Genomic DNA, 13,673 nt, shown 5'->3' with positions numbered 1-13,673 from the left:
TTATTTCTTAACACAAAAAAACTATTCAAACGGCTAATACCTGTAGCCTAAAACAACATAAACATGCCATGGGAACATTATTTAGCCGAAATTGTTAGCTGACCAGATCTGTTCAACGAAGTGAAAAAAAGAGACTGGCTCGCGAGGCTAGCTGACCAGTAACGTTAGGTGTCCATGGGGCTGAAAGTATCACCGGGGGCACGGAAAACCAGACGATCCACTTGCTCTGGGTCCAGGGCAAAATGTTTTTTGTTGACATAGGAAGTAACGTTAGCACAGGAAATGAATTTTGCGTGCCTGAACATGATTCGCCTAATTAAAGCCTGTATATTCATGTTAATTACAAAACGCGGGATCCAAAACTAATATTCGAATGCTCAAATTTAGGTTCAAACTTAAAAAAAAAACATTTTTTTTCGAACTTCAAATATTTTTTGACAGCCCTAGTGCATAATGACAAAAGAAAATGTTTCCTGATATTTATCATTTGAGGTTAGATTTATCAACTGTTAGGATTTGAGGATTGGGTTAGTTATGTCCTTGTATGTGGGGCATTGAATTGAAATAGGGTGTACTTTCTTTTTCACATCACTTTATTAAATATCATTCATGAATGTGCATTATTTATGGTTCACTCAGTGTAAAAACTCTTGAAATTGCTGTGCTATTAAAGCACCTTGTCAAACAGGGCAGAAACAGTGTTTGACTCTGCAGTATTTATGGACTCAGCAGTCAGGTGTGTGTTGGGGTGAAGAAACCTGCTTACAGTTTTTTGTCTGTGTCAATTTTGTTCCTGGAGTCATATCTCCCATCAGAACAGTGTTTATGGCGCCGGCTTAATCGGGAAGCGGCAATTTCACGCCCCGTTGGCTGTGCCAGGGTTGCCTGGTTTACTCAGATATATCGCGGTTAAAACCGTGTATTTCTTCAGCACATTCTCATGCATAATGTCCCACGGGGAGCTGGGTAATTTGAATTTATTACGGTACATATATACGGTCGTGGAGACGGCCTTTTAAAAAATGCGTGCTGTCAAATTGCTGTTAGGGCTTAGTCTACAGAATTGTCCTGCTGTTTCTGGGCAGTGAAAGCTACCTGTGAATGTTACTTTTGTCTTACGGACGACCGCAAAACTGAAAGTCAACTCACTGTTGCCAAAACCTGCTGGCCTATGATTCTGTTACCCAGCCATTCTTAAAGTGTAACTTAATGCGAGTAATTCAAGTTAGTAATTCAATTGTTTTCAACATGACATGCAGAAACTGCATGGAGAGTATTTTTCTGGATGTACACTGATGGGAATTACTGTGGAAAATGTGTTCTGTGTATAGGCTACATGTTTTGTGTATCGGATATATCTTGTGACCCACTTTAACCACTGTCCCTACCCACCAGTGGGTCCCTAACTGTGTTTCTGGAACCAGTGCCTTGGAGAGCACTTTTTTAGTCAAGGACTGAGCGTACATACTGGGAGGTCACTGAAACACCCACTGAACCACTGGCAGATATTTCATTTTTTCCCCCATATGGATTAGACTTGTATTGAGATTTATCTTTTTTTCTCAGCCAAAGAGGCTGTGATAATGTAAGTACATTTACACAAATTTGAGGACGATTGCTGCAGATGCTATATTTTTCATAAAATGGTTTTCTATTTTCATCTGCTGTGCTGTCATTTCTATCCTTATCACAGGCATGTAACATTCAGTTAAAAGTCATGTCAATAGCATTTAACGGTAATCCAGAAACACCAAACAGTAGCTAATAAATTGGTATGGTGAAGAAACTATTGATTTATACAAAGAGGAGTGCGATAATCTTGCATTGACCCATAGGCCTTGGTTAAGTGGTATTAGAGTTTGTGATCAGATAGGCCTAAGTGAATTTGCTAACCTGACAAAAAAGCCCAGGAATACTGTTGGCTACATATTAGCTGGCACACTTTCTAAGCTGCTAGCCAGGTGGGAAGTCCATGTAGGCTACTACATAAGGTGCATGAAGAGGTTATAATCTGTCATCACAAGGTCTCCTTGAGTGCCCTGTGTTGGACTAAACACTGAAGCACATTTTCACTTCTGCCATATCTGCACACCTCTAGTTTTAGAGCAGATCATAAATGTGATGTAAGGAGAGCTGAAATAAAGCATGCTGTTAGGCAGAGCAGAGTGAGCCAGGGTGACCTTGCCTTTTCTCATGGTGTGGCTTCCTCTAGGCCTGGTCTGTCTGAAATGGCTTCATCATGACTGTCAACTACATTTAGTGAAGCATGGGAGGGGATATGACAACGCACATGAAATCACTCTCTCTCTCTCTCTCCCCCCCCTTCTCGCTCTCTTTCTCTCTCTCTGTCTCTCTCTCTCTCACTCAACTATATTTAGTGGAGCATGGGAGGGGATATGACAGAGCACATGAAATCTCTCTCTCTCTCTTCCCCCTCTCTCTCTCTTTTTGTCTCTCTCCTCACTCTGCCCTCTTTCTGTCTACCCCCCTCACTCTCAGATGCACATATACCTTCATGTACATGCATGAATTAACACACGCATGTTGCACGCACAATGTGCACACACACACACACACACACATGCAGTCTCGCATGCATACGGTCTCACGTACTCAAACGTGTACAAACACACAGACATGCATGCAAACACAAATGCGTGCATGACATAACGCACACATTAATTCATGAACATACAAATGATCTCTTTCAGGCACACGCATGCTCACATTTTTGCTGGTACCCATACGACGTGCACATGAATACATACACTGATCAGTCACAACTATGCACATGCTCAACGAGGATAGGCTCATACAGTCGAACCTAAACACTGTCATTTTTACATACTGACATACACAGACGCTGACTAATGAAGACACAACTCGTGCCGACTGTTGAGAATCAGGCGTAGAATCAGGCTGGATCACAACTCCCCTGCCAGTCAAACATGGTAAAATGGGCTCCGTTTAGTATATTTAGCTGCATGTTCTTTGTGAATATTTTGCCAGCTGAACCCCTTGGGTATTTGCATGGTTTGTGCTGTACTGTATTGTAGCCATTTTAGGTGAGCTGTGGCCATGTTAGGTGCAGTGCCAGTTGAGAGTATTCGCCTGTAAATGTGCTGCTCAGCATGCAGAAATGTCCTGATGTCCTTCTCAAATGAGGATGGAGAAGCCTGTGTTCACAGGTGCGGTTTATGCAACAGATTTAGTGAGAAGCCTCACATCTATGGCATGGCAGAGGCAGATGTGCGGTTGTTATGCTCACATGACCTTTGTTATGCAAGTGCCTGGAGGACTCTATGGTCTGCAGGTTCTCTGCGCAGCTTTAAAGCCTCCGAGGGTGTTTCTTTGAGAATGTAAGATGCAGAGAAAAGGTTTGCCTGCTGGCAGCACAAAACACTGATGAATCTGCTCTGAGAGCTATTGATTTGCTCGGTACAGTAAGCCTTTCGTTGCCTCATACTTATTGACTTTTTCTGGAAAACCAGAAACTCCCAAGTCCCAGATGTAATATAGCTAAGATAACAGATGCTGTGCCTTCTGTCATTTGGGTTTTCAAATATTCAAGTGTTAATATTATTTTTGAAAATATAAAATAAATTTTGACGTCAAAGAAAAGTTAGGTAAAGGTTTAGTAAAAGGGTAAATCAACATTTACAAAAATATTATTCTTATTTGGAAGCCGATAAGGGCAGGGTGCACAAAGAAAGAAGTGAAAGAGAGAGAAGGGTGATGGGAAAGGGAAAGAATGGGGAAAAAAAAAGCAAAAGCAAATATTTCAGAAGCTTTCATCACTGCTTACATGGTTAAAGGCTTTCTAAAATGTATGCACTCCTAAATGTGTCCCTTTATAATGATTGAAGAAATTATAACCACTACTGTTTTAGGTTGGTAAATAGATTATTCATGAATCTCATTGGGTTTGCCTCCAGCAGTATACATGCATAACTGTGTATAAAATACACAGAGGGAAATGTTCAGTACAGTACTAGTGATGATTCAGAGAGCAATGAGAATAAAAACTAGCTATATCGCTTTCATGCATCCATACAGGCACATTGTGTTCATGCAAGCATTGAGTATTGTACATGTATTTAGATATCCCAGATGTCATGTCCCGATTGACTCCAAAGCAATTAAGAATATTTTAAATTAAATGACTATGAATATGACACTCATCTATAATCACAAAAAAAAAACTTGTTACTGCTTGAAAAAAACGAGTGCCTGAACTTTTCGATGGACTCACTGAAGTCCTCAGAAATGACAGGAGTGCCATCTGTTCTGAATTATGGACCTTGTTTTGCAGCCCTAAGCTAAAGCTTAAGTGCTCTAGATCTCTGGGATCTAGAGCACCCCTCCAGTAACAGCCTCCCTTCTTTTCCAGAGAATGGCCCCAGGTGCCATTTTAGGCTTCATCAAAAGAGGGGGTTGCCAGTTCAGAGTGAATTAAGGTTGGCCATCTGCTAGTCTTGGGTCTGAGGCACTGCTCAGGAAAACAAAACAAGTGGTAGAACCCATGTTTTCCTCTGCAGGGTATCATAAGATCATTGATGTTCATATTTACAGTGGTTTTGAATTCCAAGGCCAGTTCAAAAGGCAAGTGGTAGAAGTTTCTACTGTATGACAGTGAGGTAGGTTGAAAGCTAGGAAGTAGGAAGTGTTTTTTTCCCCCTTTAGATTGCTAACTGCTTGTCTGTAAGTGGCAAATTTAAGTGTTAATACAGATAGGCTACTTAATTTGCTTCATTGCACAGTAATAGTTTTGTATGTGAAATTATAAGTAATGGGATGAAAAGACAGAGTCATTGGAGGCTGTTAGATTGCTCCTTTGGCTGCTGGAATGGCAAGACAATGGAGGGACTTTTGGGATAGATCTGGTTCCATTCAAGTTAATATACGGCTCTTTCTTGTGGCCAGGCCTCTGTCACCTTCAGCCTGATGAGCCATGTCTATTTAGGAAGAATCTGGAAGGACGGAGGCGGTCATGATTTTCAACATCGGAGCAGCTCCTAATTCCCGCTGCGATCGCCATTTGTCGGTCCAAGGACAGCGCAGAATGCCCTTCCCACTGGCGCAGGCTCGGTTACATCGGAGGGCCGAGACGCAAAACCGTATCCTCGTTCAAATAACTGCCAGCTCGCAGCTTTGTGACATTTCAATTCTGGCAGCAGTGGCAAACCTTGCATAACGTCGTTAAACAGCAGGCTGAGAAGGTTTCGCAGCAGATTGAGAGCCCCGACGATCCACGGACGCGCGATCGCTCGCAGCAGGCGAGCACACAACACAACTGTCATTTGTTTTTGCTAGTCGCAGCAGATGCGCTGGAATTGAATGGCGCGACCGGCGTTGATTAGCCTCGAGGGCTCTTAATCAAACAAACATGCAATTGGCGCATCAGATGGCTACCATGGCCAGATGGAGGGCATCGTGGTCAGATGGTCAGGCCTCTGTTGTTAGCCTGCTGCTACTTGGTCTCGTGAGGGGGCCCTGTCTTGCTGTTAGGTGGCCCCTATGCAAGACTATATAGCTTTTCAAGACCCTGACATTCGTCTTATAGCTGTGCTTCTCAACTGTCATGTAATATTTTGGTAACCGCTGCTTGATGTCAAAGTATGCCTTATGCATAAGGATAATGTTCTTGCATGCTTTCAGATGCAGTATTTATCATAGAAAGGTAATGATGCAGTATTTTCAAAACCGAACATAAACCCAAAGGTGAATAGATTTGCTCCTGTTCTTAATGTCTTGGAATTTGGCAAGAACAGGTGGCTGATGGTGCTTTCTAGGGAAACAGAAGGCGAGGCCTAACAGTGTTATTGAATTTATTATATAACACAGACATCCTGTTGTGAGTTGGTATGGTAACATGAAAAGGTTTAGTGGATCGACTGAAAGTTGCAGTTCTTTGAAATTACAGCTTGTGTTCATAAAGCATGTCAGAGTATGATTGGGGATCTTGGATAAAAGGCTTTGCCTCTTGGTTTATAATAAGTAAGATTAGCAGTCCCCCTTTTTTTAAGCAACGACTTGAAAGATTCCCACTTTGCTGGAGAGAATTTCTGCAATTTATGGTATTATAATCTTGAGTAATAAATGGCTGGCCTCTTGTTAAAATTTGTGTTGGTGGTACCCAATTGTAGAGATGTTTTATTCAAGGTGCCTCATCAACCCACCTGATTGAACTCATCGATGTCTTTATTGAACCAAGTAATGTTCTACCTGCTGATTGTGTAGGGTGGTAGTGTAGCAGGAACTGGACTTGTATGTGAAAGGTTGCAGGTTTGATTCCCTGGTGGGCAAGATGCTTAACTGGAAGTGTTTCAGAAGATATCAAGCTTTATAAATATATTGTAATCTGTCTGAGTAGCCCTGGATTAAAGTACATATTTGCTAAATGCCAAAATGTAGAGTTTCCACATCGCAACATATTTTTGTATTGTACCTATGTGAGTTTTAGTTTATGTTTTGAGTAATAATTTCTAGTGTTAGGAAAAAGATGGAACAACGCGCATTCCTGAGTTGAGTCATTTCTGGAAAAAAATGTCAGACAATAGTAGCCTGTAAGCTCCCATTGTACTGATGCCTAAGCTTTATTGCTTTAATGAAGTAGAAATTACTGTCAGTTGTGGCCTGGGAAGATCAGTTCACCAGGAGCTATGGTAACAAGCAAAAGATTCCCGCATCACTACGCACATTTAATCTGTTTTCCACAAATGGCAGACAGATCGGTGTTCCTGTCTGCCTCCTTGGTAGCGTGTCTTTGGGGAAGGCGGGGTGGGGGGGGGGCTGTATCTGACGCAGAAACAGTCTCATAGCCTCCCTCGTAAATACACCCTGCTTCTTGCCACACCCCCACCAGCTGCTACTAGGATACATCCTCTGTCGTGACTCTAGGGTCGATGCCCAATGGAGAAATTAGAACCTTCCGGAGCTTATGCTCTTCAGCAGCACTAATTAAGCTTTTTTTCAGCTCTTCCCCAGTGATTTGTCATTAATTCTGTCAGTATGGAGTCAAGCCCTTTGTTTAATAAGTGAATATAAACTTAAACAAAGATGATACCTTCCATTTGGAAAAGAGTCAAAGGTTAATGTTAGCCTTTAAAATGTCAAAAACTAGCCTCACTTATCAGACTTAACCTTATGGTACTATGAGCCTGATCAGGGCAGTATTCTGATTTGACTTGAGCATAAACCAGTGACCAGATTCTACTTCTGATGAATTGTGATCTTGTGTCTATGGGGCTCCAACTGGGGGCAGCAATTCAAGCTGACTGAATTATATGGCCTGTGCAGCGTAGCGCTGGCAAAAACGTGTTGGAACCTGTCAGATTGCAGGAAACTCACAAACATAAGACATGTATTGCAAGGTCAAAATATCGATACACTGAATCAATACTCTGTATCATCTCATTAATCCCTGTTGTCAACTGTATGGATGTAATGGCTCATTAAAAATCAGCTGCTTTGTAGCAGGGACACGATATAGCAGGTGTTCACTGGCGGTCTGTGTTACAGGGACACAATGTGGGGGGTGTTCACTGGTGTACTGTGTTACAGGGACACAATGTGGCGGGTGTTCACTGGTACACTGTGTTACAGGGACATGATGTGGCGGGTGTTCACTGGTGTACTGTGTTACAGGGACACAATGTGGCAGGTGTGTTACAGGGACACAATGTGACAGGTGTTCACTGGTGCTGTGTTACATGGACACGCTGTGGCAGGTGTGTTTCAGGGACGCAATGTGTTTGGTGTTCACTGCTGCACTGTTACAGGGACACAATGTGGCAGGTGTTCACTGCTGCACTGTGTTACAGGGACACAATGTGGGGGGTGTTCACTGCTGCACTGTGTTACAGGGACACAGTGTGGAGAGTGTTCTTGGTGCTCTGTGTTTCAGGGACACAGTGTGGAGGGTGTTCTTGGTGCTCTGTGTTTCAGGGACACAGTGTGGAGGGTGTTCTTGGTGCACTGTGTTACAGGGACACAATGTGGTGGGTGTTCACTAGTGCTCTGTATTACTGGGACACAATGTGGCAGGTGTTCATTGGTGCACTGTGTTACAGGGACACATGTGGAGGTGTTCACTGGTGTACTGTGTTACAGGGACACAGATGTGGAGGGTGTTCATTGGTGCACTGTGTTACAGGGACACGATGTGGTGGGTGTTCACTAGTGCTCTGTATTACTGGGACACAATGTGGCAGGTGTTCATTGGTGCACTGTGTTACAGGGACACAATGTGGCAGGTGTTCACTGGTGTACTGTGTTACAGGGACACAATGTGGCAGGTGTTCACTGGTGCTCTGTGTTACAGGAACACAATGTGGCAGGTGTGTTTCAGGGACGCAATGTGTTTGGTGTTCACTGGTGCTCTGTGTTGCAGGGACACAATGTGGTGGGTGTTCACTAGTACTCTGTGTTACAGGGACACAATGTGGCGGGTGTTCACTGGTGCACTGTGTTACAGGGACACAATGTGGAGGGTGTTCACTGCTGCACTGTGTTACAGGGACACGATGTGGAGGGTGTTCACTGGTGCACTGTGTTACAGGGACACGATGTGGCGGGTGTTCACTGGTGCACTGTGTTACAGGGACATGATGTGGCGGGTGTTCACTGGTGCGCTGTTACAGGGACACGATGTGGCGGATGCTCACTGGTGCACTGTGTTACTGGGACACGATGTGGAGGGTGTTCACTGCTGCACTGTGTTACAGGGACACGATGTGGCGGGTGTTCACTGGTGCACTGTGTTACAGGGACATGATGTGGCGGGTGTTCACTGGTACACTGTTACAGGGACACGATGTGGCGGATGCTCACTGGTGCACTGTGTTACTGGGACACGATGTGGCGGGTGTTCACTGGTGCACTGTGTTACAGGGACATGATGTGGCGGGTGTTCACTGGTGCACTGTGTTACAGGGACACGATGTGGCGGGTGTTCACTGGTGTACTGTGTTACAGGGACACAATGTGGCAGGTGTTCACTGGTGCTCTGTGTTACAGGAACACAATGTGGCAGTGGTGTTTCAGGGACGCAATGTGGTTTGGTGTTCACTGGTGCACTGTGTTACAGGGACACAGTGTTGAGGGTGTTCTTGGTGCACTGTGTTACAGGGACACAATGTGGTGGGTGTTCACTAGTGCCTGTGTTACTGGGACACAATGTGGCGGTGTGTTCATTGGTGCACTGGTGTTACAGGGACACAATGTGGCGGTGTTCACTGGTGTACTGTGTTACAGGGACACAATGTGGCAGGTGTTCACTGGTGCTCTGTGTTACAGGAACACAATGTGGCAGGTGTGTTTCAGGGACGCAGTGTGTTGGTGTTCACTGGTGCCTGTGTTACAGGGACACAGTGTTGAGGGTGTTCTGGTGCACTGTGTTACAGGGACACAATGTGGGGGTGTTCACTAGTACTCGTGTTACTGGGACACAATGTGGCGGGTGTTCACTGGTGCACTGTGTTACAGGGACACAATGTGGAGGGTGTTCACTGCTGCACTGTGTTACAGGGACACGATGTGGAGGGTGTTCACTGGTGCACTGTGTTACAGGGACACGATGTGGCGGGTGTTCACTGGTGCACTGTGTTACAGGGACACGATGTGGCGGGTGTTCACTGGTGCACTGTGTTACAGGGACATGATGTGGCGGGTGTTCACTGGTGCGCTGTTACAGGGACACGATGTGGCGGTGCTCACTGGTGCACTGTGTTACTGGGACACGATGTGGAGGGTGTTCAGACTGTGCACTGTGTTACAGGGACACGATGTGGCGGGTGTTCACTGGTGCACTGTGTTACAGGGACATGATGTGGCGGGTGTTCACTGGTACACTGTTACAGGGACACGATGTGGCGGATGCTCACTGGTGCACTGTGTTACAGGGACACGATGTGGCGGGTGTTCACTGGTGTACTGTGTTACAGGGACACGATGTGGCGGGTGTTCACTGGTGCACTGTGTTACAGGGACACGATGTGGCGGGTGTTCACTGGTGTACTGTGTTACAGGGACACAATGTGGCAGGTGTTCACTGGTGCTCTGTGTTACAGGAACACAATGTGGCAGGTGTGTTTCAGGGACGCAATGTGTTTGGTGTTCACTGGTGCACTGTGTTACAGGGACACAGTGTGGAGGGTGTTCTTGGTGCACTGTGTTACAGGGACACAATGTGGTGGGTGTTCACTAGTGCTCTGTGTTACTGGGACACAATGTGGCGGGTGTTCACTGGTGTACTGTGTTACAGGGACACGATGTGGCGGGTGTTCACTGGTGTACTGTGTTACAGGGACACGATGTGGCGGGTGTTCACTGGTGTACTGTGTTACAGGGACACGATGTGGCGGGTGTTCACTGGTGCACTGTGTTACAGGGACACGATGTGGAGGGTGTTCACTGGTGCACTGTGTTACAGGGACACGATGTGGCGGGTGTTCACTGGTGCACTGTTACAGGGACACGATGTGGCGGATGCTCACTGGTGCACTGTGTTACTGGGACACGATGTGGAGGGTGTTCACTGCTGCACTGTGTTACAGGGACACGATGTGGCGGGTGTTCACCGGGTCACTGCTGGTAGAGGAGAAGAGCAGCGCGCTCCTGCAGGACCTGCGGGAGATCGAGTCGTGGGTGTACCGGCTGCTCCGCTCCCCGGTCCCGGCGGCCGGGCTCAAGCGGGTGGACGTGGAGGTGCTCCCGCGGGAGCTGCAGCCCGCCCTCACCTTCGCCCTGCCGGACTCCTCTCGCTTCTCCATGGTGGACTTCCCCCTGCACCTGCCGCTGGAGCTCCTGGGCGTGGACGCCTGCCTGCAAGTGCTCAGCTGCATCCTGCTGGAGCACAAGGTAGGCCCCGCCCCATTACACCTGTCTCCTCCCACTGGCTAATGTGTGCCCTGGCGCCCTAGCTGACTGCTCAGCTTGGGTTTCACTGGGCCCATAGTCTCTATTTCATGAAGTCTCTATTTTCATTTCTTCTCTGAATTCTACCCTGTGCTGGTCTCCTGAAAAGTGGGTCAGATTGTTCCTCTGTTCCTGGCCAGTGCATTTATCTGGTTTTAAAATGTTGTGCCCTTTTCATTTCAGGCATAAAGCATTGTGCCCTTTTCATTTCAGATGCAAAGCTCTATCCATTCACCTCTCTCTATCTCTTTTTCTTTCTGTCTTGCACACAAACGCACATACTAAAAAAAAATACATGCACTCTCTCCTTCACACACTCGATTCAGACGTAAAGCTCTACGCATTTAGACGCTCACTTAGACGCAAACGCACTTGCGTGCTCTCACACATGCACGCACACATATTTTCCCTCAATCTCTTCCTCACAAGCCTCAGTCGTGAGTCTCATTGATCTCAGCAACACTACATCTCCACCAGCAATGCGAACAGAGACACCCTGTGGCCTGATTCAGTAACCGCATCAGCCGCAACAGTTACATAATTTCAGTATGGTCTCAGGCATATAATCTGTCCCTAATGTTTGTCTCGTCATGGAAGCAATTTGGTATTGTGCTTTGTCCCAGAATAAGCTTCAGAACCGATTACCTTACACACTCCTTCCAAGCGAGTGACCTACATAGTGTACAGTTTCACATGCGATATATATATATATATATATATATATATATATATACATACAATACCTGAAGTTCCCCCTGAGAAAAATAAGGCTATTCTATTCTATTGTATTTTATTCTATTCTATTATATCCTGTAGAAAAGAAGATGCTCATGTTCATTTTATGGGCTGCTCACAGAACGTGCTTTGGAGCACAGTCTCCCCAGGGTCGTCAGGAGATGAGGAATGGTGGATGCAGGAGACTGCAGTGGCGTGTAGAGAGCGTGTGCACGTGCAGACGCGCGTTTGAGACCGTGTGTGAATGCTCCTCAGGTGGTGCTGCAGTCGCGGGACTACAACGCCCTGTCGATGAGCGTGATGGCCTTCGTGGCCATGATCTACCCCTTGGAGTACATGTTCCCCGTCATCCCCCTGCTACCCACCTGCATGGCCTCCGCAGAGCAGGTGCGCTCTCTGCGTATTGTTACTAATCACACTATGTTTTAAGTGAAATGTTTCCATTTGCCGAAATCCTCAAAAGACAGGAAATAAAATTGAGCAGCCTTAACGCTAACATCAGCCTGCTCTCTTATCAAGTTGTATTAGCACTGATCTTTGACGACTGCTACAGCCCATATATACCTACTGTACTTCTAACCACATGTATTCACCAGTGGACAGATTGCTTAAGTCTTTTTTCAAAGAGCTTGATTCATATTCTTGGAGGTATGCTCTGTCCTGTATATTGTCAATTTTTGAAATTAAAGCTGGAGGCAATATACTGACAGATTTTGCACTTTTATAAAGCACACTTCATTTCCAACATGCCTATGTGTCCTATTTGGGACCACATATCTTGTCACTCTTTTTAGCAGAGCTTGTCCACAAACTTTGTTGGTACATAGCAAACAGTTTTTGAACTGGTGTGATTAATTGATATATCCTTCATTAGAGTATATATTACAATATATTACGGCTCAGTTGGTTGCGCATACATATACTGTGTTGTTTTGGATAAAAGTGTCTGCCGAGAAGTAAATATATACAGTATTTACATGTTTGGGCCAATTTCTACATCATTATTCATATTTGTCCAAATGTAATTCACTGGCTAACTACTGTGAATGCACAGTCACTCAGTGATAGTCCCCCACAAATCACTTTGATTCTCATTGTGGGGAATGAATGTTATAATGTAATGTGTATATGTAACATATTGCAGTGGTCCAATTCATCTTTTATCTGCTGAATTTATCAAAATAATAATAAGCTGTCATCTTAATACCATTGAAATAATTGGGTATTAAAGAGAATTAAGGCTAGTTCTGCACAAACTAAATACAAACTCTTAACAGTTATTGATTCCAGTACAGTGTAAGGCCATTTCAGATGACCACCTTGGCAATGTTATATTTAACACTATTAAAACCAATCCTCACAGTTGTATGGTTTTCACTACTCTGAGGATTATGAATTAGGCTCTTTGAGAGAAGGTTTGAATCTTAAGCCATTTTGAGGACGTGACTTAGCTGTTCTCATGATGAGCATACAATTAGCTGACAGCATTATGTAGTAAATTTATTACAACATCAAACAAAGGTGCATTTACAACATACATGTAACATTGTATACATTTAGTGTAGCTAGCTAGCAATACGATATGAATCCATAACATGATAGTGAGTCTGTAAACACCATGAATTTAGATAGCTAGAATAACTAAGTTAGATCATAATATAATTATTATTGTAGTGTAATATAATGTAGTTATTATTATTATTATTATTATTATTAGTAGTAGTAGTAGTAGTAATAGTTGTAGTAGTTGTAGAAGATAAAGGTAGGTCATGGTAGCTGTAGTAATTGCTGTTGTAGCCTTAGCCATTGAAATATTTGTAATAATTGGACTACTTTAGTTGCATAGTTGTTATTAGCAGCAGCAGTTGCATTAATACTAGTAGAAGCAGCATTAGCAGTGGTAGTAGCAGAACTAGCAGCAAGTGGTACCAGCAGCAGGTAACAGCTGCAGCAACTATAAGTCTGTGATGCTGTATGTCAAAGGTCTTATCCATGACTCAGGCCCCCTCTCCAAGTGCCAT

General features: G+C 44.6%; 1 protein-coding gene across 17 annotated transcripts in view; it reads left to right on the top strand.

Annotated features, from left to right (window-relative positions):
* Nucleotides 1-13,673, top strand: part of madd (MAP-kinase activating death domain) — a 105,458-nt gene that overhangs the window by 37,603 nt on the left and 54,182 nt on the right. For all 17 annotated transcript variants that reach the window (XM_064335741.1, XM_064335746.1, XM_064335745.1 and 14 more), the window contains exons 4-5: nt 10,557-10,860; nt 11,908-12,039. In XM_064335741.1, the coding sequence (XP_064191811.1) occupies nt 10,557-10,860; nt 11,908-12,039 (436 nt within the window). The remainder of the gene's footprint in view (nt 1-10,556; nt 10,861-11,907; nt 12,040-13,673) is intronic.

This window comes from Anguilla rostrata, chromosome 5 (genome assembly GCF_018555375.3).
Source record: "Anguilla rostrata isolate EN2019 chromosome 5, ASM1855537v3, whole genome shotgun sequence".
Classification (NCBI taxonomy): Eukaryota; Metazoa; Chordata; class Actinopteri; order Anguilliformes; family Anguillidae; genus Anguilla; species Anguilla rostrata.
The sequence above is the reverse complement of the archived record's forward strand: the minus strand, read 5'-3'. Positions and strand labels throughout refer to the sequence as shown.